Source organism: Dicentrarchus labrax, unplaced genomic scaffold (genome assembly GCF_905237075.1).
Source record: "Dicentrarchus labrax unplaced genomic scaffold, dlabrax2021, whole genome shotgun sequence".
Lineage (NCBI taxonomy): Eukaryota > Metazoa > Chordata > Actinopteri > Moronidae > Dicentrarchus > Dicentrarchus labrax.
In genome coordinates this window covers 21,504,905-21,528,960 of record NW_026136719.1, presented here as the reverse complement: position 1 = coordinate 21,528,960, position 24,056 = coordinate 21,504,905, and the positions used below count along the sequence as shown (strand labels likewise).

General features: G+C 38.9%; 1 protein-coding gene across 5 annotated transcripts; it reads right to left on the bottom strand.

The window, feature by feature from the left end:
- Positions 1 to 1,848: 1,848 nt before the first annotated feature.
- cnsta (consortin, connexin sorting protein a) lies at positions 1,849 to 23,790 on the bottom strand. Of its 5 annotated transcripts, none has more exons than XM_051379191.1 (13): positions 23,649 to 23,790; positions 20,703 to 20,791; positions 19,999 to 20,400; positions 18,068 to 18,648; positions 14,915 to 14,945; positions 13,599 to 13,685; positions 13,093 to 13,174; positions 12,168 to 12,189; positions 11,397 to 11,463; positions 9,382 to 9,836; positions 8,555 to 8,740; positions 5,516 to 5,669; positions 1,849 to 5,281 (listed from the first exon to the last, which is right to left on the bottom strand). In XM_051379191.1, exons 2-13 carry the CDS (start codon positions 20,713 to 20,715, stop codon positions 5,073 to 5,075), a joined length of 2,289 nt encoding a protein of 762 aa, XP_051235151.1. In that variant the 5' UTR covers positions 20,716 to 20,791; positions 23,649 to 23,790; the 3' UTR covers positions 1,849 to 5,072. The 5 variants fall into 5 exon arrangements, with proteins under 5 accessions (XP_051235151.1, XP_051235149.1, XP_051235148.1 ...); XM_051379189.1 differs by having other exon boundaries at positions 9,256 to 9,836; positions 23,571 to 23,788; XM_051379188.1 differs by having other exon boundaries at positions 9,256 to 9,836; positions 23,640 to 23,788.
- Between the last annotated feature and the right edge of the window lie 266 nt (positions 23,791 to 24,056).

Here is a 24,056-nt window from a genome sequence, read left to right as displayed (position 1 = left end):
GTTGCAGTCTGAATGCTTTCACTTTTAAATAGAGTGAAACAGTTATTCTCACAAACACATGCATTCATTAAAGGGATTGCCATGTTCTTCATATAAACACACACATTAAGCCACACACATGCTTGTTTAATACAAAAGGTTGTTCTACGACGCTCACTGTTCACTATCTCGATTATAGTGAAACTGAGTGAATGTTCAAGCTATAATGCATACATTTTACAGATGAATGAATGTCTGTTACATTCAAGCCCTTGCCAAACGAGTTCACATAATGCCTATCACCACCAGGTACATCTCTCTGTATTTCACAGTATACAGTGTGGTTCTTTCTTCGAAATAGACACAGTCGTTTGCACAATCGTTTTAAAGTCCTGATACTGATAATAATTCAGTGCTGATGTGCCAAAAGATTAAATATTTCCTTATTTGTGAAACCGATACCAAAGTATAACTTCACAAGATGCTCAACATTCCTCATTTTAACGCAGGGGGAAGACTGCTCTATCTTGTAAGAGTTCTCATAAATTTACTCCTTTACTCTCGCAATATTATGACTTTAAGCTCGTAATGTTAAGACTTTAATCTCGTAATGTCATGACTTTATTTTTGTAGACCTAATATTATGACTTTATTCTCGTAAAATTATGACTTTATTCTCGTAAATCCTGTCCATCACGTGTTCTTTCCAAAAATCCACTATTTTACTACATTCCCAAATACAAAGGATTACTCAATATCCGTTACACTTAGAACATGTGTCTGGTATATTGTTGTCAAAGTGGTGTAATTTTACTGGTGTCACATATATACGCATTAACCAATTATATTGCAATATAATATATTAATATCTTAACAAACCATGTTCCAATCCTCCAATGTTATTTCCTCATTCAAATCTTCCTCCTCCATGCTTCTACCTTTCCCTCTGAAGACACTTGGGAATCAGAAATTAAGAAATCATAGAAAGAAGAAATCCAGCCTTTACTGTAACAGTCCTTGGTGACCTGTTCCTCCAGTTAGGAGAGGACTGGAATGCCACAGTTTTGATTCTGATTTGCGTAAATAAAGCTGTGTAATTGCAGGTACTTGAATAACTGTTTTCTTGGAATGTCAAATTTTTCTCCTGAAATGACACAAGCTTCCCCTCTCTGTATATGTTGCCAATTTTCCTCAGTCCCCTCTCTGCCCATATGTGGAAGCCCCCATTTGCTCTCCCAGGTTTAAAGTCAGAATTGTATTAGCCCAGATTGGACTGAAATGTCTGAGAAATTTTTAAATATTTTTGAATGTCACACCGCAAATCATTTTCAGTACAATGGGATTATCCGTGCTTTACTCAGAGCTTTCACTTTGGATGACTACATGTCCTGTTACTTCATTAAAACATTCAGTCAAGAAAATCTCAGTAACCATTAAAGTGGGGAATGAGCCACTGTCTATGTACATGACCCACTGAAATGCATTTCTGCTTCTAAGGACCAGTCTGTTCTTCCACATCAGAACCAATGTTTGTTAGTCAATCCAAAACCATGTAGCAATTATCCCTCTAATTAAAGGTTAGGTTTGCAGTATTTGATGGAGCCTCCTTCTGCATCACTACACAAGACCTTGAACCAATGAAAACAAGGAAATGTGTATATGTATGAACATTACATTCTAATGAAGATCTAAACTAGTAAAATAAACTAGTTTAAGCATGTAGGTGACTACATTTTTGAGTTCCTCACACTAAAACTGGGTAAGTTTCCTCATCAGCTTCAAAGTCTGGCTCATTAACTTTGTAACTTGTGAACAAGAACACGGGTCAGTATTGCTGCAGATAGGACAGAATGGAGGCACACAAACAACTTTTTCTCAACGGCTTTAAGAGGAGACATACCAGGGAAGAGGTGTTTTTTGACAAGAAAAAATAAAAACCTCATCTTCTTATTACAATCTGTAAGAACAATGTGAAAGAGTTCATCAAACAATTTGTAAAACACCTTTCATCGAGCAGCGATTCACACAAAAAATAATGACTTTTCATCCATTAATTTCTGTTAAAAACCAACTGGGTAAAACAAATGAACACTCGTATGAAGATCTAAATTACATTAGATAGCTATGCTTTCAGATGAAAGAAACATCAACCTTTTAACAATCTTATGTGTGAAGGAGGTGATAATGACAACAGAAGCACAAACTCTCCAGTTTCAACTCCTCTTGAACGGATGAGGGAAAATGAATGAAAATAAACCACATATAATGACGACCCAGATGATCGTATTCATAGTTAGATTATAAAATAAGAAATTCTCTGTCAAAGCCTCCTTAAGAACAAATGGCAATTTAAGACATGAAACATCCATCTATCTGTATGATTACAATAAACAAGAAAGGAAAACAAACAAAAAACAGATGCATCTCTGTTTTTCCTTAACCACCTACACTCAACACCCCCCATATTATAAATAATTAAAATTGTCTAGAAGATTAAATAAGAGGTTTTCTGAGTGATAGTCATCTGAACCAGCCAGACAACATGTGCAAATAAAAACAAGATTAAATCTCCAATTCATACATCCTGGAAAAACCTCACATCTCAAACTAATTTTCAGGTTTTTGTGAGCTACACCATGAGATAAAGATAATATGTTTTTTATCTGAAACTGTTACAAATGCATAGGTAAGACAGTTGAATCTGTTCTCTTTGATAGATTTGTTTTCTTCCTGAACGTGAAGAACTTTGTGAGATATGTGGTTTTTCTAGAATATTTTTTATGGCATCTACTACTACAGCAAACGAAAGGAAAAATATTTTAACAGAACACCAAACATTGCAGTATGTTAAAATGACACAACAAGTATGGAGGCAGAGGTGGCTGAGTAGGCAAACAGTAAGATTAATTAGTAAAATGACAACAGTAACAACTATTATTTGCTTTAAAATGATTAGAAATAAGAGTTAAGCAAGGATGTGACAATAAAGGCCTGAGATGGCTTTCATGGACAAAGTTTAAGCCTTTTTACAAAACACATTAAACATATGCTTTACAAAAATGGCAAATGTTAAGTAGACAATTCTTGAAGAAGGCAAAAATCATTCTGAGTTGCAAAAAAATATTTGAAAACATGACAATCACACACTGACGCCCAGAGTCCCTAAGAACAGCAAACACACAGGCAGGCAGAGCTGGACTGACACAGTGCTTCAAAGCACCCCATCAACATCAAGGCCTGTGTTGATAAAGTACACTGAAGAATTATTGTTATAAACATTAATTGTACAATTCTCATTTATCTGTTTTTTTTTTTACATAAATATTCCAAACCGAGCCAGACCGGACAGAACAGTATTTTCTGTTCAAGTTCTGTTCTCTGTGCATAACTAATTCACTGTACCTGAAAACGTTTAGTATAGAAACACAACAATGCCTGTAGAAATATTGCAATATACTAAAACATCGTACCAGTCGTATGTGCAACATGTTAAACATTCTTCTGACAATATATACAGAGGTGCACTGTGTTGCTGTACATGTTGCATATGCTACACAAAGCTAAATCTAGCTCATTGAAACTCATGAACTGATAGTTTGAACTGTTAGTTTCCAAGGGAAGCCATGTCAGCTCATTGCAATGCATTGTTGGTAATTATACAGAAAAGGGCAGCAACAGGACACACCTGTCAAATGTGTGCAGGGGGGGAAAGTACACATAAAGTACAGCTGTGCAGCTGATGTACAGGTCTTAAGCATCTACTCATTGGAAATGTAATGCAAAACTTAAAATACTAAAAGGAGTTTTTAACTGGTTATGAGTCTCAATTGAATACTGATGCCTCTGTATCACCTGCATAAGCAAAAAAGACCATCAGCATGAAGGTTGTCTGTTTCTATATAGATATTTGTAATGCCTGCCACTGGGTCGGATTAGGTCGGATTCTCCTCAAAATCATACAGAAAAAGGCAGTGGAAACACTGTCTACATAGCCCGCCAGAATGAATATAAAATAAAAAAGTTCCTTGTAGCTGCTTTAAGATGACAGCTGTGATATACAATGAGATTGTATAATTTCCCCCATGGGACATATCTGATGCGCCTGTTGTCCATTAGCAGCTCAATATTGATAAATGCTAAAATAACCCTTTCAATCTTTTTTTTTTCTGACAATATATGAATGCCCCACAGATGACAGAAAGCAATGTTTTAAAACTAAACTCCTAACATTCATACAAAGGTTAATTAAGACATAATACTTTCATTCCAAGTATTACACCACAGAATAGTTTGTTCATTTTAAAATTTCACTTTGCAATTTTAAAAAAGTCAACAATAAAAGCAACACTAGTGGTTGCAGCAGTTTGTAAAATGCCCAATGGGGTACATCCCATTTGTGCAGTGTGTGTGTGGAGGTAGCATCTCTGTGCCCTCCAGTTAACAAACTATACACTTTATATATACTTTTTTACATCTCAGTGGGTTACAGCTGTTATGACTTTGTTCTGATTTTTAACTGAGGGAGTCGGGTCTCGGAGTCCATTGTGAGTCAATAAAAGTTTGTTTCCAGCCATTGTTGATTGAAAATTGAATATTAAGTATCACTGGCTGACAATGAATGTGTGTTCAACAGGACACTTGCAAGAATTTCTAAACCTTGCTTGAGAATGTATAACCTATTTAATGTGGGCAGGGTTGAGAGGGGTGTAAATCAGTTCTTCCTCTTCTGGTATGAAGTAAGTCCATTCTCCCGTTATCCTCTTTCTCTCTCTGCTCTGCTTTCCCTTTCAGACTAGGGTTGTAAAGGGACATCTGACCTAAAACTTAAGTATCATTGAACAATGGGGCTGCATTCAAAGAGCTTTAAAAATGCAGTAGAGCAGGTCTACACATGCCAGCCATATCTGATATAATCATTTAGCCAATTAGGCAGCACAATAGCCACTTGCTTCCACATATCAACAGGAACTGTAGCAGCTGCCTGGCACCATTACCTCAGAAAACATTGTCTCAGGAAGTAGCAGGCACTGCTGGAACCTACAGTGATAAACAGTAAGGCCAGTGGCTCCACAAGGTTGACAAACTGTTTGCTGCTATGACCCGGGGGTGAACCAATGCTGGATGTGGGATATCCCGCGCTGTATCTGGCCAATGTAGAAGTCTGCATTTCGGGAGAAGTCCTGACAGACAGAGGAGTGGGCATCGCCCAGAGCACAGTAAAGGGCGGTGCCACCCACACTGATCACTACGGTAACCAGACAAAGCAGGAAGAGAAGCAGGCAAGAGTCCCCACCGCCAACATCTACAGAGAAAGAGATACATGGTGTTGAGGGAAGTTACAGAACAGTAGATTAATAATATCGACTAGAGAAGTTGCTAGAATTCATCAACTGTTTTTGACACTGTTATTGCATTTGGTTTAAGTTAACTAGACTTAAAGTTAATAAACTAATTAGCTCACTTGCAGTGAGACAGTTCACTAGCTCCATGAGAGATGTGAGTTTCTGAACCGGAGGCAATAAACACAAAAACACACCTTGCTCATAGCCGTCATCAGGAACTCTGAAGCGGACACGTCTTTTAGCAGGGAGTTTGTTCGGCCGGGGCTCTGAGCTGCCAGATACACTCATGTTGTCCACACAAACACTCCGCTTCTTCAATATGGAGACCAGGCCAGAGGCTGGAGACATCTAAGAAGCGAATACAAAACAAAGAAATGTTAGGAAGCACAGACACATATATTAATATAATTACTATATTTTATTTACACCAAATACAGTTTGATCTGATTGCCATACACTGACAAAATTCTGTATGAAGAGGAACCTGTCTTACAAAGGGTGTTCCTCACCAGCCATGTCCACCAGGTGTCAGTACATCACACAGCAGTATTGAACTTTAAACCTCACTAACAATTTTACAGTGAGTCACGCAGTCCAGTCCAAAGCACTGCTTCCCTATGAGAGATGTGATCACGAACAATCATGCCAGACTCAATCCAAAGGTGTTTAAAATATGTATTACAAGTGCAAATCAACTTTGGTCAAGAGGTGGTAGATGATGTGATGGTGATATAGCAATCCGTCTGCTTATCATTACATCATGTAGTCATAACGTCAACATTCACCTGCTGCCTGACACTTGTGAGATCATTTTATTCCCTCTCAAACAATCTGTCCAAAATCAAGTTATCTGAAAGGGTGTGATTTGCAGTCAAACTGCTTACGAGGAGGAGCTGAATAACAAATGTGAAAGTAAACAAACACATGGACTCATCACAGATCCTTATTGGTGAATAAACCTAGTAGTAGGTTATAAACCTTTAAATGGGAAGCAGAATATAATAATGATAAACTTTCTAAAAATGTCTTTGTACTATGAGTCTAATTCTTTACAAATCTGTCTGGTACCAGCATATTTAAAAGAACACCTAATGAGGCTGTAATGAAATAAACAATACATACACTACAGGCCAAAAGTTTGGAAGCAAGATCAAATTTGTACAAAAAAAAGGATCATAGTTTCATTGGTATACTTTGCAACAAAATAAATTATATATTGTATAAAGAGTCACTTATCAGAATACATTTTTACTATAATTATCAGGTATTTGGGATTTTTCTTGCTTAGACTTTGCTTTCTTCAAAGTAACCTCCTCTGGCTTTAACAACAGCATATACAAGGCATTCGTTCCACAAGTTTTTTAAGGTATGTGCCAGGAATTGCATTCCAAGCTTTCTTAAGTTCATCAATAAGGAACTGCTGATTCGTAGGACACACTTTTCTGACTGATTGATCCAATTCGCCCCACACAAGCTCAATTGGAGAGAGGTCTGGAGACTGAGGGGGCCAAACCATCTTTCGAAGAACACCTTCCTCTTCTTTTTTGTCTAGGTAACCCTGACAGAGCTTGAAAGAATGCTTAGGGTCATTATCTTGCTGCAAAACAAACTTTGGACCCACAAGTCTTAGTCCAGATGGAACTACATGATGCTGGAGGATGGAGTGGTACTGTTCCTTCTTCATGATACCCTTTACTTCAAACAAATCTCCTACTCTATCACCTGCAAAACATCCCCATACCATGGCACCACCATCTCCATGCTTTATTGTGGGTGTTACTTTAAGACTTACTTTATGGTGCTTTAAGACGTTCAGGGTGTAGTGAACTCCTTTGTTGGACACCATTAGACGTTTTGCAATATCTCTTTCAGTGTATCCTTCTTTCCTCAATGTACAAATCTGTACTCTTGGTTCTTTACTGAGCTGTTTCTTTCTACCCATTTATGTGGTAGTTTGTCAGAGATATGAACACAGTTGAGATTTATTGGGATTTTTTGTATGCAAACTCTCAAAAGCCAAAGAGCTAAAGTGAATAATGCAAACTGATTTGTTTTTTAACTTTTGCACTGAAGTTGTGACTCTTGCAAATCTTCTCAACCCTAAAACTAAGCCCTTCTTTTCTTTTGTTAAAAATTTATTCAGCAATGGTCTGGTAACATCAATTTACACCTAAAGGTAAATTGAGGAAAATGGTGCATATCAGTGAAAGCAAAGTCTGATCATGCAGTAATTACATCCCAAAATCCAAAGAATTCATACTGGTTTTTAAGAAAGGCATTGTAAACAGAAACTTGAAGTTGCTTCCAAATTTTTGGCCTGTAGTTTATACAAAGTTAACAAGTTCATAGTGAGTTGTTGGAAAGACGATTTTTATGAAAGCGTTGCCGACTAATAATATATTCCTTATTTATTAAAAAAACAAGCTTACAGTAGGAAAATGTTCAGTTCTAGACCTTGATTAGACCCATCACAAGGCATCACATAAACATGGAACCAAAATTACCCACAACTTCCAAGTACTAGAGCAGCATACACAACACCTCCCTGGCTGCCCTACATCATGCAGTATCTGATAAAAGCAGGCCACTCTTCTGGTTACCATTGTACGTCAGTTCTTTCTGCGTCTGCTCCATCCAACTCTCTGCAGCTACCTCTCTTTCACTCCCTATTCTTCTCTTTCACAGAGATGTATCTATAAAAATAAGTCAGTAACCAGCACTTGAGCTTAAAGCCAAGTAATGACACAATTAATGCTGAAAAAATCTAATACAGAAGCTTTTTTCTCAACACACCAGACACAACTATGAAACCAAATTCAGGAATCCATTTATTCTGAAATAATTATATCTGAATAATAATAATACAGTAATCCTGCTAGCTGACAACTCAATGACATTTTTAGTTCTCCCTTCACCTTTCACCTCAAAGTCTTCTTCTGTCCATACAGAAAAATGTAATGTCAAATAGGCTTTCACATAGGAAAAACAAATCCGTAGCCTGGGTATCATGGTAATGGCTACATGTCAGTAATACCATTAGGGCTGCTCAGGGGACTTTTCTATCCATTATAAAGATGGACAGATACAGACAGACAGAAACATTAAAATGTTCATCAAATTGCCAGTTTGAAGTCAACATGTTTGTGGTTCTACCAGCGTGTTTCTGTTGAGGACGACTGTTATGTCTTTCCCTCTCGCTTATTCATCCAAAGGAAACATAAGGAAGTACACACCTCTTCTACAGTGATGAGTTTAGCCATGTCGTCCAGTGAGGCAGCTTCTCTGATGATGTCAGCCTGTTCCAATTCATACTCATACTCCTCTTCCTCTTCCTCCTCCTCCTCACCCTGCTCCTGCTGCTTCAAATGAGCCTCTTGAGGAAGGCAGGCCTCCTGGTGCAGGCAGGTTTTAGCATTATCCTGCAGTGATAGTGGAATACAGTTACAACTTACATATAAATATATACTAATGGAGAGAGTAATCAACAATCAATTCTGACTGAAGCAATTAAAACATATGCAAGATAGTGACAGCTGTTACATTTGCTGGTCAAACCACCCAGCGAAGGGCAAGTTGTTCCAAATACAAAATAATCTGGAATTGAGGAAGTGATTTTATATATGTATATTTCCAGCAACTGCAACACTGGTTTGTTAAGCTAAAGAGAGGAAGTGAGTAGTTAGCATGAGCTGCAATATGACACTGATCCTGATGACACAATTTAAAGTCAGTTAAGTCGTTTTAGAAAAATAGAGTGTAGAATTACTGCCAAAACAGACAAATTAGGAACTCACAGATAACATAAATGACAGACTTGACTGTATTTACCTACAATTACTGTGTTGCGTTTTAAAAATATATTTGCCAAAAATATCTTAAAGCTAAAGTCAGAGTACAATAACTAGCCAACAAATTATGTTTGTTTTATGTATACCTGAGTCTCCTCATGTAGCTCCTCCCCAGCAGAGGCTTCCTGGTGCAGCTGTTGTTCCTCCACTTCTGCCCCGCTGACCAGAGTCTCCACTGGGAGAGCTTTCTGACAAAAAGGAGAGTCTCTAACCTTCTGCTTCTCCTCCTCTTCATCCTCTCCCTCATCTTCCATCTCCAAAGCATCGGCCGCTTCCTCCACGTCCCTCTCCTCTTCTTCCCTTTTTACCTCCTTTTCCTGTGCTAGACCTAAATCTCCTCCCTGCTGCTCTGCGGGCTTGGACTGATCCATTTCTCCGGCTGTGGAGGGGTGCAGTTCATTTCCCATGATTGAAGTGGCGTATCCTACCCCTCCTTCTGCCTCTCCTCCCTCTCCATCTCTGCCCTGCTTGTCAGTCAGCTGAGATTCATGGAAACTGTCCCTCCCCTCTAATTCCCTGTCTGGGTCTTCCCTGTCCTTCTCTGAGATCTCAGGGGAATTGAGCCCATCAACCAATTTAATGGAGGGTATGACTGGATGGCCGCTCTGCGAACAGGAGGAGTCTTCGCCTCTCTCTTTGTGCTCCATCCCTCTGTCAACCTGTCGGGCTGGATGACAAAGCAGGAGAGTGGGATATATCATAATAAATCATAACAAATCTACAAGCTCTACATGTGACAGTGATTTATTTACTATCGACAGGGAGACCTACTCTCAAATAGAAACCCAACATTCTCAATAGTCAAGACATAAAGCCTCTTAAAAGGTCCAATGTGTAGGATTCAGTGGCATCTAGCGGCATAGTTGCAGATTGCAACTCACTCCTTTCACTTCCCCCTTTCCAACCTTGGGGGGAGAAACTACGGTGACTATAAAACAAGCAAACAGCCCTTTCTAGAGCCAGTATTTGGTTTAACCCTTTAGCTGCTGTGGAAGCATGGCAGTTCAACATAGTGGACTTTAAGGAAGCCAACCTTCTGCATCTGTAGATAAAAACAGCTTATTCTGAGGTAACAAAAACATAACAATTCAGGCGATTATACACTAATGAAAACATACCTATGAATAATATATTCCATTTCTGCTTATAGATCCTCCTAAATGTTACACACTGGACCTTTAATACAGTTACACTCACTGTGTACAATGCTATGGGAGCTACTTGCATGGTTTTTCATTCCTTCATTCCCTGAATCTTGTTTATGAAGTGGCAGTATTAGAATTTCTTAAAAGATAAACTACCAACTCGGAAAAAAACACACCAATCTCTCATAAAAATAATCCCATAATATACAGAAGTGTGTAAAAGCAGAGTGCTGACAGGACATGTTTGTTTTGTCTTTTAGTAAGATTGTTGATTGCATTGACCCTTAAGCATCACCACCTGTGAACCATTAACAACAGGTACATTAAACAGGTTTTCTTAATCTTATACTGCTTTTAATGATTAACTCATTGTTGAGTGTTGCAGACATAGTCTTTTCCTTTTTAACTTATATGAAGGGTCTTTGAGTTTCTTAAAAAACGCTCTATAAATTAAATGTATTATTATTATTATTATTATTATTATTATTATTATTAACAAAATCATTGCAGTCTCTGTGTGTGTGTGTGTGTGTGTGTGTGTGTGTGTGTGTGTGAATAGCAACAGTGGAAGTAAAACTAATCATCACATGGTCGAAAAGGGATATGTCCTGTCTCTACCATCAACAGTAACACACACTGCATTTCACACCTTACACTGCTTCTACTCCCCACTGGTTCATCATTCCATAAACCATAAACGTTGCCTTGATGTCTGATCAATAAATAATTTCACTAAGAACTTATTCTCATGACTTAAAGAGCTTTTAGCAACATATTGTTGGGTTTGCATGCCTTAACCTAATAACTACAAATCACACATGAATTACATTATAACCAACCACTTTACAAAGCTTTTTATATCATGAGCATGAGACTTCATTGTTGATTGATCAGGAGATCCAGCTGAAAGGTCATTCTGGTTTCAGCTGAAACCTTAAGAAAAACCTAGTAAGAACCATAGTTTTGCAAAATGAAATCTTCCAGTTTGGTTGGCCCTAATGTAAAGTATAAGTGGTTTGTAGTTAATGGTCCCCAAAAAAAAAACAACACACTGACATGAATACACACACTCTGTCACTAACCGGAGGTACATGGTGGCTGTGCACCACCTTCTTCAAATGGAGGCCTCAGAACATCCATAGATGCACACTGTGTACACACACACACACACACACACACACACACACACACACACACACACACACACACACACACACACACACACACACACATAAATAAATAAATAAATAAATATATGTAAATAGACACTGATTAGCATATTTGCATACACTACACAGTTTAGTCTAGGGCTGCACAATTAATCTAAATATTATTGAAACCACAATATGGCCAAGTGCAATATCCCAATCGTAGAAGCTGCAGTTTGTTTGAAAAAAGTAAAATGTGTGACAAAACAGCTTTGTAATGAAGTACTGTGGTGCAGCAGAGATTGCCCGGCCTACAAATCTTGCTTCAGATGTTAAAAAAAACCAATAAATGTCACGCCATCGTGATTTTAATAAGTTTGTTTTTTTTCTGTAAAAATTAACTGTGATGCAAAAACGATAATTCCCACTAAATATGAATCATATCGCAATCGCAATATCTGTCAAGATAATTGTGATTTTTGTATCATATTGTGCAGCCCTAGTTTAATAGTGTGCAAGTTACACATGATTTATAATCTAACTCATGGATACATGCACACTACTTTTAACAGAAGTGTACAAAGATATTTTACATGTAACATGTTAAATAACAGGTCAACAACAATGAGTCAAAATGCACATTCATTATGCCTCTGTATATACATTCTCTGTCAAACATACACACAACAAAAAAGAATGTCTTACCACAGCATCTCTCGCTCTTGGTCTATGAACAGAAGAGAGAAAGAGAGACAGTGTGAGATGGTGAGATATTGAAGACCTGTTCTTGGTTTTGGTAAATGAAGACGTGAAAGATGCGTGACCCTTCTCTACTCTCCCGATCTAATATTAGCCTCAACACATTTCCCTGGCTATTACAACGTACGTGTGTGTGTGTGTGTGTGTGTGTGTGTGTGTGTGTGTGTGTATGAGTTAAGCGAAGTGAAACTCTAGCAGTGTGATGGCTCAAATGTCTGAAAGTGCAGCAGCAGCAAAGGACCATATGTTTAAACTATCTCTGCAGTGCTCACCACTCACAAAGATTGACACGTTCATAGTCATACAGACACCTGTCTGAGAGCAAACAGAATGTGCAGGTGTGTATGGTGGGAAAGGGTGTGTGTGTGTGTGTGTGGAAGGTATTGTGCCTTGAGGACTTCCTATTAAATATTGAAAAATGCCAAGATAGGCTTCACCTGACTAATTTGTTACACTTGCATGAGCACACACCACAACAGATACACATCACATGCTCTTCACCAAATAACACAACCACACACACACATACACACATACACAAACAAACCCAAACTCTAAATTACAGACACTGACAGTATATATAGAATTACAGCAAACAATAGATGATAATAATTAGTGCGTTTGCAATCAAATGATGGCTGTGAAATCAATTTTTTCTGGAATACTGCAACAACTTAAGAGAACTGAAGAGTAGAAACACAAAAACTTTGTTCATTCTATAATAAAAACAAATCAAAGTCTTATCTCCTTAATAAATACAAACCACCACACACACACACACACACACACACACACACACACACACACACACACACACACACACACACACACACACAGAGAGAGAGAGACTGCAACACACACGCAGACTGACCGACTGTGCGTCTGGCAGATGTGTTTAAGAGTGTCCAGATGCTGGGTTGCCAATTGGGGTGAAGTCCTTCTACACCGACTCTCTGATAGAGACGCAGAGACACAAAAAGATACAGACAGTTAAAAGCATGGTCATAACTATGAGAAGGCTTCTATGAGCTGAGCTCCCCTGTAACCAACACAAATGGTATCTGGGTCCATAATCCTAAATGTTTCCTGATGGAACTTCCCTTATAAGATCACTAAAAACTACATCAAATATATATTATGAGGAGACACAGAGACTGCAGTCATATTGTTGAGTAGTTGATAGCTGCGCATGAGGGCACATACAGTGTAGCTTTTATATAGTACAAGACTTATATCTATGTGTACTCTATATAAAAGAATATCTGCAAAAAGAAAGACTCTAAATGTTTATATTATATTACAAAAAATATTTTGTTATGTAGACAAATATGTACACCACGTTTGTATATGTGTGCATCTGCTGTGTGCATATGTTACCCCACTGTTCTTGTAGTGCATTCAGATTGTCCAATAATCTCTGGTGATAGAGTCTCTCTAGCTGGATACACCATAATGCCCGCTGGTCTGAACAACACAGGTTAAGAAACACATATACACTATACACAGACCCTATAGAGAACTGCATCAATGCTAAAACTCTCTTGGTTTTCTGCTCATTGACCATTACAGCTGACCGAGGTAAAGGGAGAAGAGAAAGTGACACAGAAAAAAAAAAATAGGAGGACAAAATGAGAGGTGAAAGGAGGAAAGAGTCAGGCCAAAAGAGATACAGGGAGAAAGCGCTCAAGGATGCAGTGTCTCATGTTTATGGATATGAGCAGCCAAAACACAATCCTTCTTTGACATGACTCAATTCTCTCTCTCTCTCTCTCTCTCTCTCTCTCTCTCTCTCTCTCTCTCTCTCTCTCTCTCTCTCTCTCTCTCTCTCTCTCAGTAACCCTCTGTACATGCTTCTTGACATAGCTAAGCTAGCTTTTTCTACTCTTTCATTTCTTCCCTCCCACTGCATCTCTTTCCTCTGATTAAACCACGGTCAAAAATTCAAATTCTTTTGCATGCTCGGTCTCCTTTCTTCTTCCCCGTCACCCCTTCCTCCTATTGAATTTAAGTGTTTGAGTGCATTTGGTTGTGTGGGAAACGCCATTTCCATTTAAAAAAATAAACAATAACTAAACATAACCAAGAACCTTTTGATATGTAAACAGCTAAAAAGCTCAGCATTGTATTTCACTAAAAGGGATCTTCATATCCATCAAGTGATTATCATTACTTACTGCTTAGTCATAAATTATCTGTAAATACTGTAATCTTTCCTCATCTGACAAGTGTGTTGTTTTGGCAACATGCTGTAGATTTCTTTCCTGTCAGCTTTGTGTATCTATCTTCCCTCTGTGTATGTGCCTTCATTCTCTCTGCCCATGGGCATTATGCATAAGTCACATCAGCTACTGCTTTTCCTCTCTCTGTTTCATCTTCTGTAATTACCTCTCTTCATGTTCTCCTTTTCAATTCTGTCTCTTTCTTGATTTCTTCTATCTCTGATCACTTCTTTTCCACTCTATCCTTACTCTTGCTCCCTTTTTGATCACACGGTGTGTAAAGTCAGTGAGGTAATAACTAATCCACTTTAACTTTACTGCGACAAGTCACCCCAAATTAATGAATAAAACACATGTATGGACAAACAGGCAAGCAGCGAGGTAAAGCACACAGGAGACAAGTGTATAATATGCATAGCATAAAACCAACCCCAATATGCAGACACACACATACTGACACAGTGATAAGGATACAGTCTTCGTGAAGAACAAAGGCCTCAGCAATCTGCAAAGAGAGAGAGAAAGAGAAAGAGAAAGAGAGAGAGAGAGAGAGAGAGAGAGAGAGATTACAACTTTGAATAAAGTGCATGCTTTTATCACATCAGTTATGTCACAGAAGCTATCAGGGAAACTGGCTCAATAGAGGATTGAAACCAGTCTGAAACTATTCATTATTTTGGTTCCTGAACATGAAGAAAACATGTACAAAATATGCCAATATAGAACATGGAAAAGCCACACTGACTATACAGAGCTGTAACCGCACTGCTAGTGCTGTAATGACTTCTATAATCATTAACTATGACAGAAAGAATATAATGAGATCTCAGACACATGATTAAATAGTTAAGCAGTTAACCAAGTCCCCTGTATTTAGGAGAGACAGAGTGAAAATGAGAGTGAGAGTGGAAAACAAGACAGAAAAACGAGAGACCATGGCAGACACTCTACCTCTCTTCAGCAAGTCTCACTTTCATGCTGCTCAGCTGATCGCAGAACAAGAGAAGTGTGTGTGAGGGAGAGAAAGGCAGAGGGGGAGAGAGAGAAAGAGAGGAGGAGGAGGAGGAGGAAAGGAGGGTACAAAAGGCTCTTGCATTATTAATGAAGTGAGGGGCGGTGACGACTGAGTGACCTCTATAGGTAACTGTACTGACATAGTTCAGATACATGGTTCAGATACAAAGTCGGAGAAAGTTTAAATTTGTTTTCTGATTTATTTATTTTTTTACTTTAGTTATTCATCAGTTACGCCACAAATAAAGCACCTACCCACCAAAATTACAGTCCAAGAGAACTTTTTGGTACATTATGTTTGTGGCTGTAAACACTTTAAAACCCTAAAATTCAAGACAAGACAGATCAAAAAAGAGTATTTAAAATGAATGTAATGCTAATCTTTTTGCCATTTCTCTGGACATGCTCTCAATGAAGTCTGTACAATTTGTCCATTCTTTGTCCCTCCATTTGGCTTCCTCTGTTGGTTTTCCAACAATTTATTTTTATGCTAATAGTGTTGGTTTCAAAACCTCTAGCTATCAGTGATCCCTGCCGCTCTCCCTCTTTCCAAAAACCAGATTATAGTTTATTTTAATAACTTAATTACCATATCGCTCTATTTTATCTTTGATCTTTGATAAGTTCCTAACACCGTAGATGTTAAGTTATTATACAATCATTTTCTTTCTTAATCTAAAAATAATGATGCTCACATTAATTCTATTGTTTCACCTGGCTGTTATAGTAGTATTGTCAGATACTAGAATATAATTAGCATGTCATATTAACCATTGTCAAGAAAGAGTGATTGTGGACATGCCTGTGAGTGCCCAGCAGGAACCTTGCAGTTCAAAAGGACCAAACAAACAGGGATTTAAATGTGCTTTTCAACAGCAAAAACATTATTTTGCTGCACTTAGGCCATCTGCATGACCTTTCATACTTTATAACCTAAATAACTTTATAACAGCAGCATGCACAATATACGTTCATCATGAAGGCTGATGGAACCTGGAAATAGGTATACGATGCAAAAGAAAGTCATAAAAGATTATTGACCTTTAATGTTTAGTTAGTTAGTAATGTTTTAATTAGACCTGCAAATAATTGCTTTTGATCCGTAAGATTACACCTGTTGCAAAGCTGTTGCCAGAAGAGTGCTCATTTTCTATGATCACCAAAAGTACAAAGTAACTTTTCGTTTAAAAGTTGTCTGGAGCTTTTAAATAGAGTTCTTACACACAAGAACAACACACACACACACACACACACACACACACACACACACACACACACACACACACACACACACACACACACACACACACACACACCTGTTTGCCTGGAAGTAAGCATAACTTAAGGGTGCCTGCTGAGGCATTTGTAAATCAAATTGACAGAAATATTTACACACCCGATAACATACATGTCCAGTCATGTAGGTGTAAGAGAGAAAAGAGCAGAGAAAGACTGAGAGTGAATGTTTTTTGTGAGGTGTGCCTCTGAATTATGTGCGTACTTGCGTGCATGTCTGTGTTTGTGTGTATGGACACTGAAGACACCCATGCCTCAGGGTACAAAGTGCCATTCAGATTATGGGGTTGAGTGGATAACAGTGATTTAATAACATAGTAATATGTTATCATAATATAGTGTGAGAGCAAGAGTATAAAGACACTACAATGACAGAAAGACATTGAGAAAAAACTTTAAGAAACCATTAAATGTATTAATGTAGAATAGAATTTAAAATCCTCCTCCTCACCTATAAAGCTCTTCATGGTCAGGCCCCTTCATATCTGAAAGAGCTCATAGTACCCTATTACCCCTCTAGAACACTACGTTCTCTGAATGCTGGGCTACTTGTGGTTCCTATAGTCTCTAAAAGTAGAACAGGAGCCCTTCAGCTACCAAGCTCCTCTCCTGTGGAACCAGCTTCCAGTTGTGGTTCGGGAGGCAGACACCCTCTCAACATTTAAGAGTAGGCTTAAGACATTCCTCTTTGATAAAGCTTATAGTTAGGGCTGGATCAGGTGAGTCCTGAACCATCCCTTAGTTATGCTGCTATAGGCCTAGACTATCGGGGGATTTCTCATGGTGCACTGAGCTCCTCTCTTCCTCTCTCTTTCTGCACTCATTCATGTCCCATTAATGCATGTTACTAACTTCACTTCTTCCCCGGAGTTCTTGTGCTTTTTCGTCTCGCAGGTTCTTATCGATCCTGGTGGAGCCTCCTGCCATGGTCCTGCTAGATTGCCATTGCCAATACTGTTGTTGCTGTGCACCTGTCTGTCTCTCTGTCTCTCTCTCTCTCCCCAACTGGTCGAGACAGACGACCACCCACCTAGAGCCAGAGGATCTGTCCTAGGTTTCTGCCTTTTAACAGGCAGTTTTTCCTTGCCCTTGTCGCCAAGTGCTTGCTCATGGTGGTACTGTTGGGTCTCTGTAAATGTTATAAAGAGTTCGGTCTAGACCTGCTCTATTTGAAAAGTGTCCTGAGATAACTTCTGTTATGAATTGGCGCTATACAAATAAAATTGAATTGAATTGAATTGAATTAAAGAGAAGAGTGATTCCCGATACACAGCTCTCAGTATCTGACATAAGCCAGAAACAAGACAAACAGGTTACCTGGTGCAGGTACTGTGGAAGGTAAGTGTCATCTCCTCTTTGCGCCAACTGCTTGAGAGACTCCAGCAGAGCAGGAGTGGAGGTAATGTGTTCCCAGTTTAAGGTCACAGGTCCTATAGTGGAATTGGATTCTGTACTGGTAGCTGTAGCAGTTACTGTCAATGTCTCCACAGTTGAGGTGGGTCCGGCATATGAACTGCCAACCCCTCTGGCACATGCAAGCCCATGGTTGAACAGGGGCTCTGTGGATGAGGAAAGATGTTCTGTAGTGAAGTTGGTATTTTTTGCTATTGTGTTTGTAGCTTGTATGATACATGTAGGCCCAGGTGGGTTGGTGTCTGAGGTCATAGTCAGCTTAGTTGAATCTGTAGGCCCTGTGGTGAAGGTCGGCCCCAGTGCAATTGACCCTGAGGCAACTGATTCAGTGTTGGAGTTATATAAGTCCACTTTGACATCACTCTGGCTCAGTTCCACTTGACTAGTGGGATATGCAGTTTCTGGACTGACCACTGGAATTACAGGGGATGTAGGCTCTGGACTGGTCCCAGGACTGAAAGGATATGGAGTCTCCAACAGACTGCCTACAGAGGGAAAGAAAGACAGCAGGAAACAGAAAAAGAGATGAGAGAAAGACAGAATAATTAGGGCAGAGTGAATGTGCTGAAACGAGATGACTCCTGAGAACACAGTTGTATAAAGGACTGTTAGATTTAAGCACTGTCCCAATACAATTTGAAAATCAGATTTGGGAAACAACATTTTTAAACAGTTGAAAAGAATCAACCACCTCGGCTTATTCTTGTCCATAGACAAACAGATGGATTGCTTTAGATTTTACATATAATTTATAAGCTAATACCCATCTTTTGGGGGAATAGAGCTCTAGAAAACACAGAGAGCATCTGAACAACAAAAACTTCACACATCAGTTGCACCTTGCGTCAGAGAGACAGCGTGTGCTTGTGTGCAATAAACTGCTAAGATATAAACTGGTTTTATTTAATAAAAACAGTTACAGATTACTGTGTCTGGCTAGCAAGAAAATACTGTGTGTGTGTGTGTGTGTGTGTGTGTCTACTCTAGGAGTTTACGATTCTCAGTCAGACATGTGATCAAAATGACATCATCAACCCCAGTCAGCCTGACCTCAATCCCAAATGCTGACCACTTAAAAACACACAAAAGGCATTAAAACAGTGAGTAATCCAGACCCTGACCAGAGTGTTGGCTTCAATACACACTCACTTCTTGAACTATCCCAGTTAAGCATTGAAAGCTAATACTCAATGACTCATAGCAAGAGTCTATATTAAAATACAGTCGCTAGACTAATATTGAGTCAATATTAGTGAACAAATGCCCCCCATAGTTAAAAACAGCTAATCTTGTACTGTCAGACATAACATTTCCACAATACAGTCATTGGATGGAGGATCAACATAAACTCAGAATAAGCTGGAAATTATACAGACTTTATTACACAGAAAAAAATATCTTTTAGAGTCCGTATTTAGTATATTGTTATACCAAATAATTTGATGTGTTGGCAGCTCATTGTTTCGGTTTTACCATCTGCAAAATATCTAAGTTCAGTCTCACTCACTCTCTATCAGCAGCCTTGTTTCCATCAGGTGGCTGTTTGAATTGATCGATAAACCCACTATATGTTACAAACGCCACACAGACAAAGGCAGTGGTTATCAGGTAGTTAGAGACACACCTCCAAATGAATATTAATATTATACTGTGTCTGTTGGGTGTGTGAAAGGTAATAACATGCTCAGTTGTGTATCTGTTAGCTTGCTGTTTTGTTCTACTGCCCCCAAATGGCAAAAAAAAGTATTAAGGCAAAAAGTAAGAAGCAAAGATTATACCATGTGTGAATATAATATAATTTAATAATAATTAATAGTAATATGCATGTTCCTTACCAGTTTCTGAATAGGAGGAATCAGTCATGGGAGTGTCTGGAGACTGGCAGCGAATTAGACAGCTTGAGCCCTCTGATCCTTCCTCCTCTTCTTCATCCTTCATCATCTCATCAGTGTCTTCTTCCTCATCCTCCTCTCTGCCTCCTGCCATGTAGCCCTCCTTTTCCTGTTCCTCCTCCGTGTCCTTCCCACTGTTGCTGAGAGAGGCTTTTTGGATGAGCCCACGCCCTCCTCTGTCTTCATTTTGTGAAGGAGAGAGACTTTGAGTCTGTGTGAGGGTGTTGGCTTCATTGAGATTTCGAGTTTGGGCAGTGAGAGCCTCAGGACTGGGTAGGTTATCACAAAGGTCAACCCTGCCCACCAGAGCTTGGGACATTTCTCTGGCCTCCCTCTCCAACTGACCTGGAGATAAAACAAAGGATCAGTTGAAATTACAATAATATTAATAAAGTAACAAACCCAAAAAACAATTGAATTCCTATACACCATGAATGTTGTTCAGCTCCCTTTGACTACATATTTAAAAAGGTCAGCTGCAACTTGAGACAAAACAACCAAAGCATAGGGGAAAAACGCCTTCCTCATTCTCAGCACCGTTTAGTTGATGTGAATCACATCCAATTAGTACTCATATTGTGGTTTTGAGGTAACTATACTTAAATATGTTGAGCTTATGTTTTGTGTTGTGAAATTTTAACACTTACCACCATGATCCATCTGGCACCGCCCTCACAATGTTTGACCTTTCAGCCTGAAGGTCAGTGCTGCCTACGAGACGAGCCCTTCTTCAAACCTGCACAGATAAGGAGAATGAGAGAAAAGAAAGACCGATATGAATGACAGAAAGTATGAACAACACAGATAAAGCCAGACTCCACTCAGAGACAACAGTAAGAGTGAGAAAGTTGCCTAAGATACGAAACAAGTTTAGCACCATTCCCGAGTTGACAAACAAAACCCTAGGGCTTAAAGAGATTTTGAAAAACCCTTTAGAATACCAACACCTTGTTCTGTGGTAGAATACTTACACATTATGGGGATTTCCACTAACACCAAAGATATACTCCTGACAAGGAATAATATAGAAAAACTACCAAACAAACAACTGAAAACTCTGTACAAGTACTAAACCTGTTAGAAACTAAAGACTAGCTAAAAACTCTGCAGTGGCTAAAAAGGATTAAATTAGTAAATATTGTTTTTAATGCTATCTAAAGCAAAATAATAATGTGCAACTTATCTGTAAATAAAAAATAGTCCACATATACATGTCTACAACAATAAAGCAATTTTTTTAGGAATTAGGTTGGACATTTTGATGAGTAGCTTTTACAAACCAACTAAAACAACAACTGAGACATGAAACATTAAGTACAGAGAGCAAGACTGAGAGAAAAAAGATTAGCTATGACACAAGTTGGCTATGGTGCGGAGAGTGGTGACAGTGACAATTACAATATGAACCCAGAGTAAAAAAGTGAAATAAGGGAGATATGTGTCAGAGAGATGCAATAAATGAATGAATATCGTCCACTCATATTTGCAAACATAATACTATAAACCACAATACAGTGTAATCCAAAACAGCAACATTACAAATGAAAGCCTCAAAAATGAGTATGAATTCAATCAATACTTCTCTGACAAAGAAAAGTACTGTACTGTAAAACTAATATGGCGCTGAACATGACTTTCCAGGCTGCAGCCAAACGTACTACCACCTTTCAACATATACACGGAACAAATATTTCATTGTTATCAAATGAAAAATTGTAAAAAGGTTAGACAAACAAAGTTGCATAAAAGAATGAATGACTGTATCCTACACCAACAGTCATTTTAACACACAACACTATACTTACACTAATTTCGGTCATATTTTGACTCTAAAACCTCCGCATACACACACGGCCAGGCTAATGAAAGCCTATCTCAGAGGAATAAGGCTGCCCTGGTTTCCTGCAGCACAAAACTAATTGTTCTTCCTGTAACCCTGTATTGCCCTGTGTAAGACCCGGCCCAAACATTTAGGAAAAAAATAAAAGTCAGGACAAACCTAGACACACACCTAGAGCAACTTTGGCTTCCTGTGTCCATATTCTTATTAAAACTCTTATGGAGAATTGTACATGAAACATGTTAAAGTGCTACAGCAAAATACCATGGGAGACGAGCATATGAACAAATCAGCTCTGAGAGATGGCGTCTCCAAAGGGAGGTGAGAACTTATGGGATGACATAACCATCTTGCCTTTAGGTTGCATAAGCTCTATATATTTTAACAAGACATAACCCCTTCTGGATGAACTGTATCCCAATGGATAGATGTTAACATGGCTTTGAGTTACAAATAGAACCAGGGATGGGACGAGAGACTGTTTAGGAGTGTAATTACTCCAGGGTCTAAATGTCTCTCTGGGAGATAAAACAGCCCGAGACCATGACAAACAACTGTGGCATTAAAGCTTATGCAACAACAACCTCCAGATTACACACACACAAACACAAACACACACACGCACACACAGGGATGTTATTGTACCTGTCATATGCCTTTCCTGTGCTCTGTGGATGGTTGTATTATTTGCATCTACACTATAGTATCTTTTAATATCCCTCTACCGCAGAGCCATCTGTCCATACAACAATCAATCCTCTCCTCTTTTCGTCTGTGCCCTACTCCACAGGGGATCATAAATAATGAAAGACAAAAAGACAGGAGAAGGGAATTTAGCCAAAAAAGGACAAACACAAAGGTTTCTTCTACCCTTGTGTTTGACACTGTCCTGTAAAAGGCCACCACAAAGACTGGACAGGGAGCAGAGGTACAGACAGGAACATACCAAAAGAACAACAAAACCAAGGGTTAAACATACAGACACTGTTTAACTTTACATACAGACGTAAAACAAATTCACTACACTCACTGAAAATCTTGCATTTAAGAAATGAGACGTAAAATATTTGCAGTAGCTGCACCCTAGTCTTTCAAATCGGTGGTTAGCAAGTCTCCAACGCTAACTACAGCTAGTTAAAATGTGTGGTGACTAACCTAAAGTTAGCCAACATTAACATTAGTTACAAGTTTGCTTTAACGCTATGTCAATAAAGATGTTAGCCAGCGATGGAGATGAGTTGACAAGTAAACACAGGCAGTGACAGCAGACAGCGGCTGTCATGTCTGCCCTATTAACATAGCGTTACTTACAATTAACCTACGTTAGCAATGTCTCATTAAGCTAGCATACGGTACCAGTGACATATTTAACAGATTAGCTTAGTCGCTATCGTTAGGGTTCAAGCACAGTGTTAATTCAACGTTACGCTTCTTGGCAGACTTGTATTGTTTCATAACATTAATAGAAGATGTCTGAGTGAAGCTGAACAGCTGACGTTAGCCATTATTGACTATCATATGTTCGCAATATCCAAAACTACGACGACAAATAAAACAGCGTTAACGCTAACGTGTGCTGCTGTTGCTAGCTACAGTGAGCTAACCGAGTATAAGGTTAGTAGACACATCTGGACACCACACCGCGGAGACAACCTTTACAAATACAACACCGTGCCTTCGCGTTAATGCACCAGCTCTCACGTCGTTGGACCTTTACAGCTTCTGCTACACGAAACACTCACACGGTACTCACGGCCCAGAAGGTTGACTGCACGGTACAATCTCGGGCATCAGACACTTTGCAGGGGATGTTGTTGTAAAGACTGTAGGTGTTTCCAGCACACAGTCAGGGGTCGTTGCTACCGCTGTCATCAGGCCTGTACTGTCTGCTGCTGGATGTGCTGTCGCCATCTCCTGTTTATACACTGTCAGTGCGTGGATGGGCATTTCTGAACAATACTGCAAACAATTTAGTGCACTGCCTTTTTGCTGAACTGGCCTATTTTCACTTTATGTTGTTCTATTGGAGAAGTTCAGATACTACACTCCTCCAAGCAACCTTTGAATCCCAAACCCACTCTTATGAAAGGCAGACGACCAGATTTACCAAATGGTCTTTACAGCGAAATTATTTATTTTATAAATAGTTATATATATATAT

Excerpts from the sequence above, each read along its gene's own strand:
- cnsta (XM_051379189.1), bottom strand. Across the intron at positions 18,649-19,998 it reads TTCCTCCTATTCAGAAACTG|GCAGTCTGTTGGAGACTCCA; the intron begins GTAAGGAACATG and ends TTCCCTCTGTAG. Across the intron at positions 11,464-12,167 it reads CAAGAGCGAGAGATGCTGTG|TGTGCATCTATGGATGTTCT; the intron begins GTAAGACATTCT and ends GTGTGTACACAG.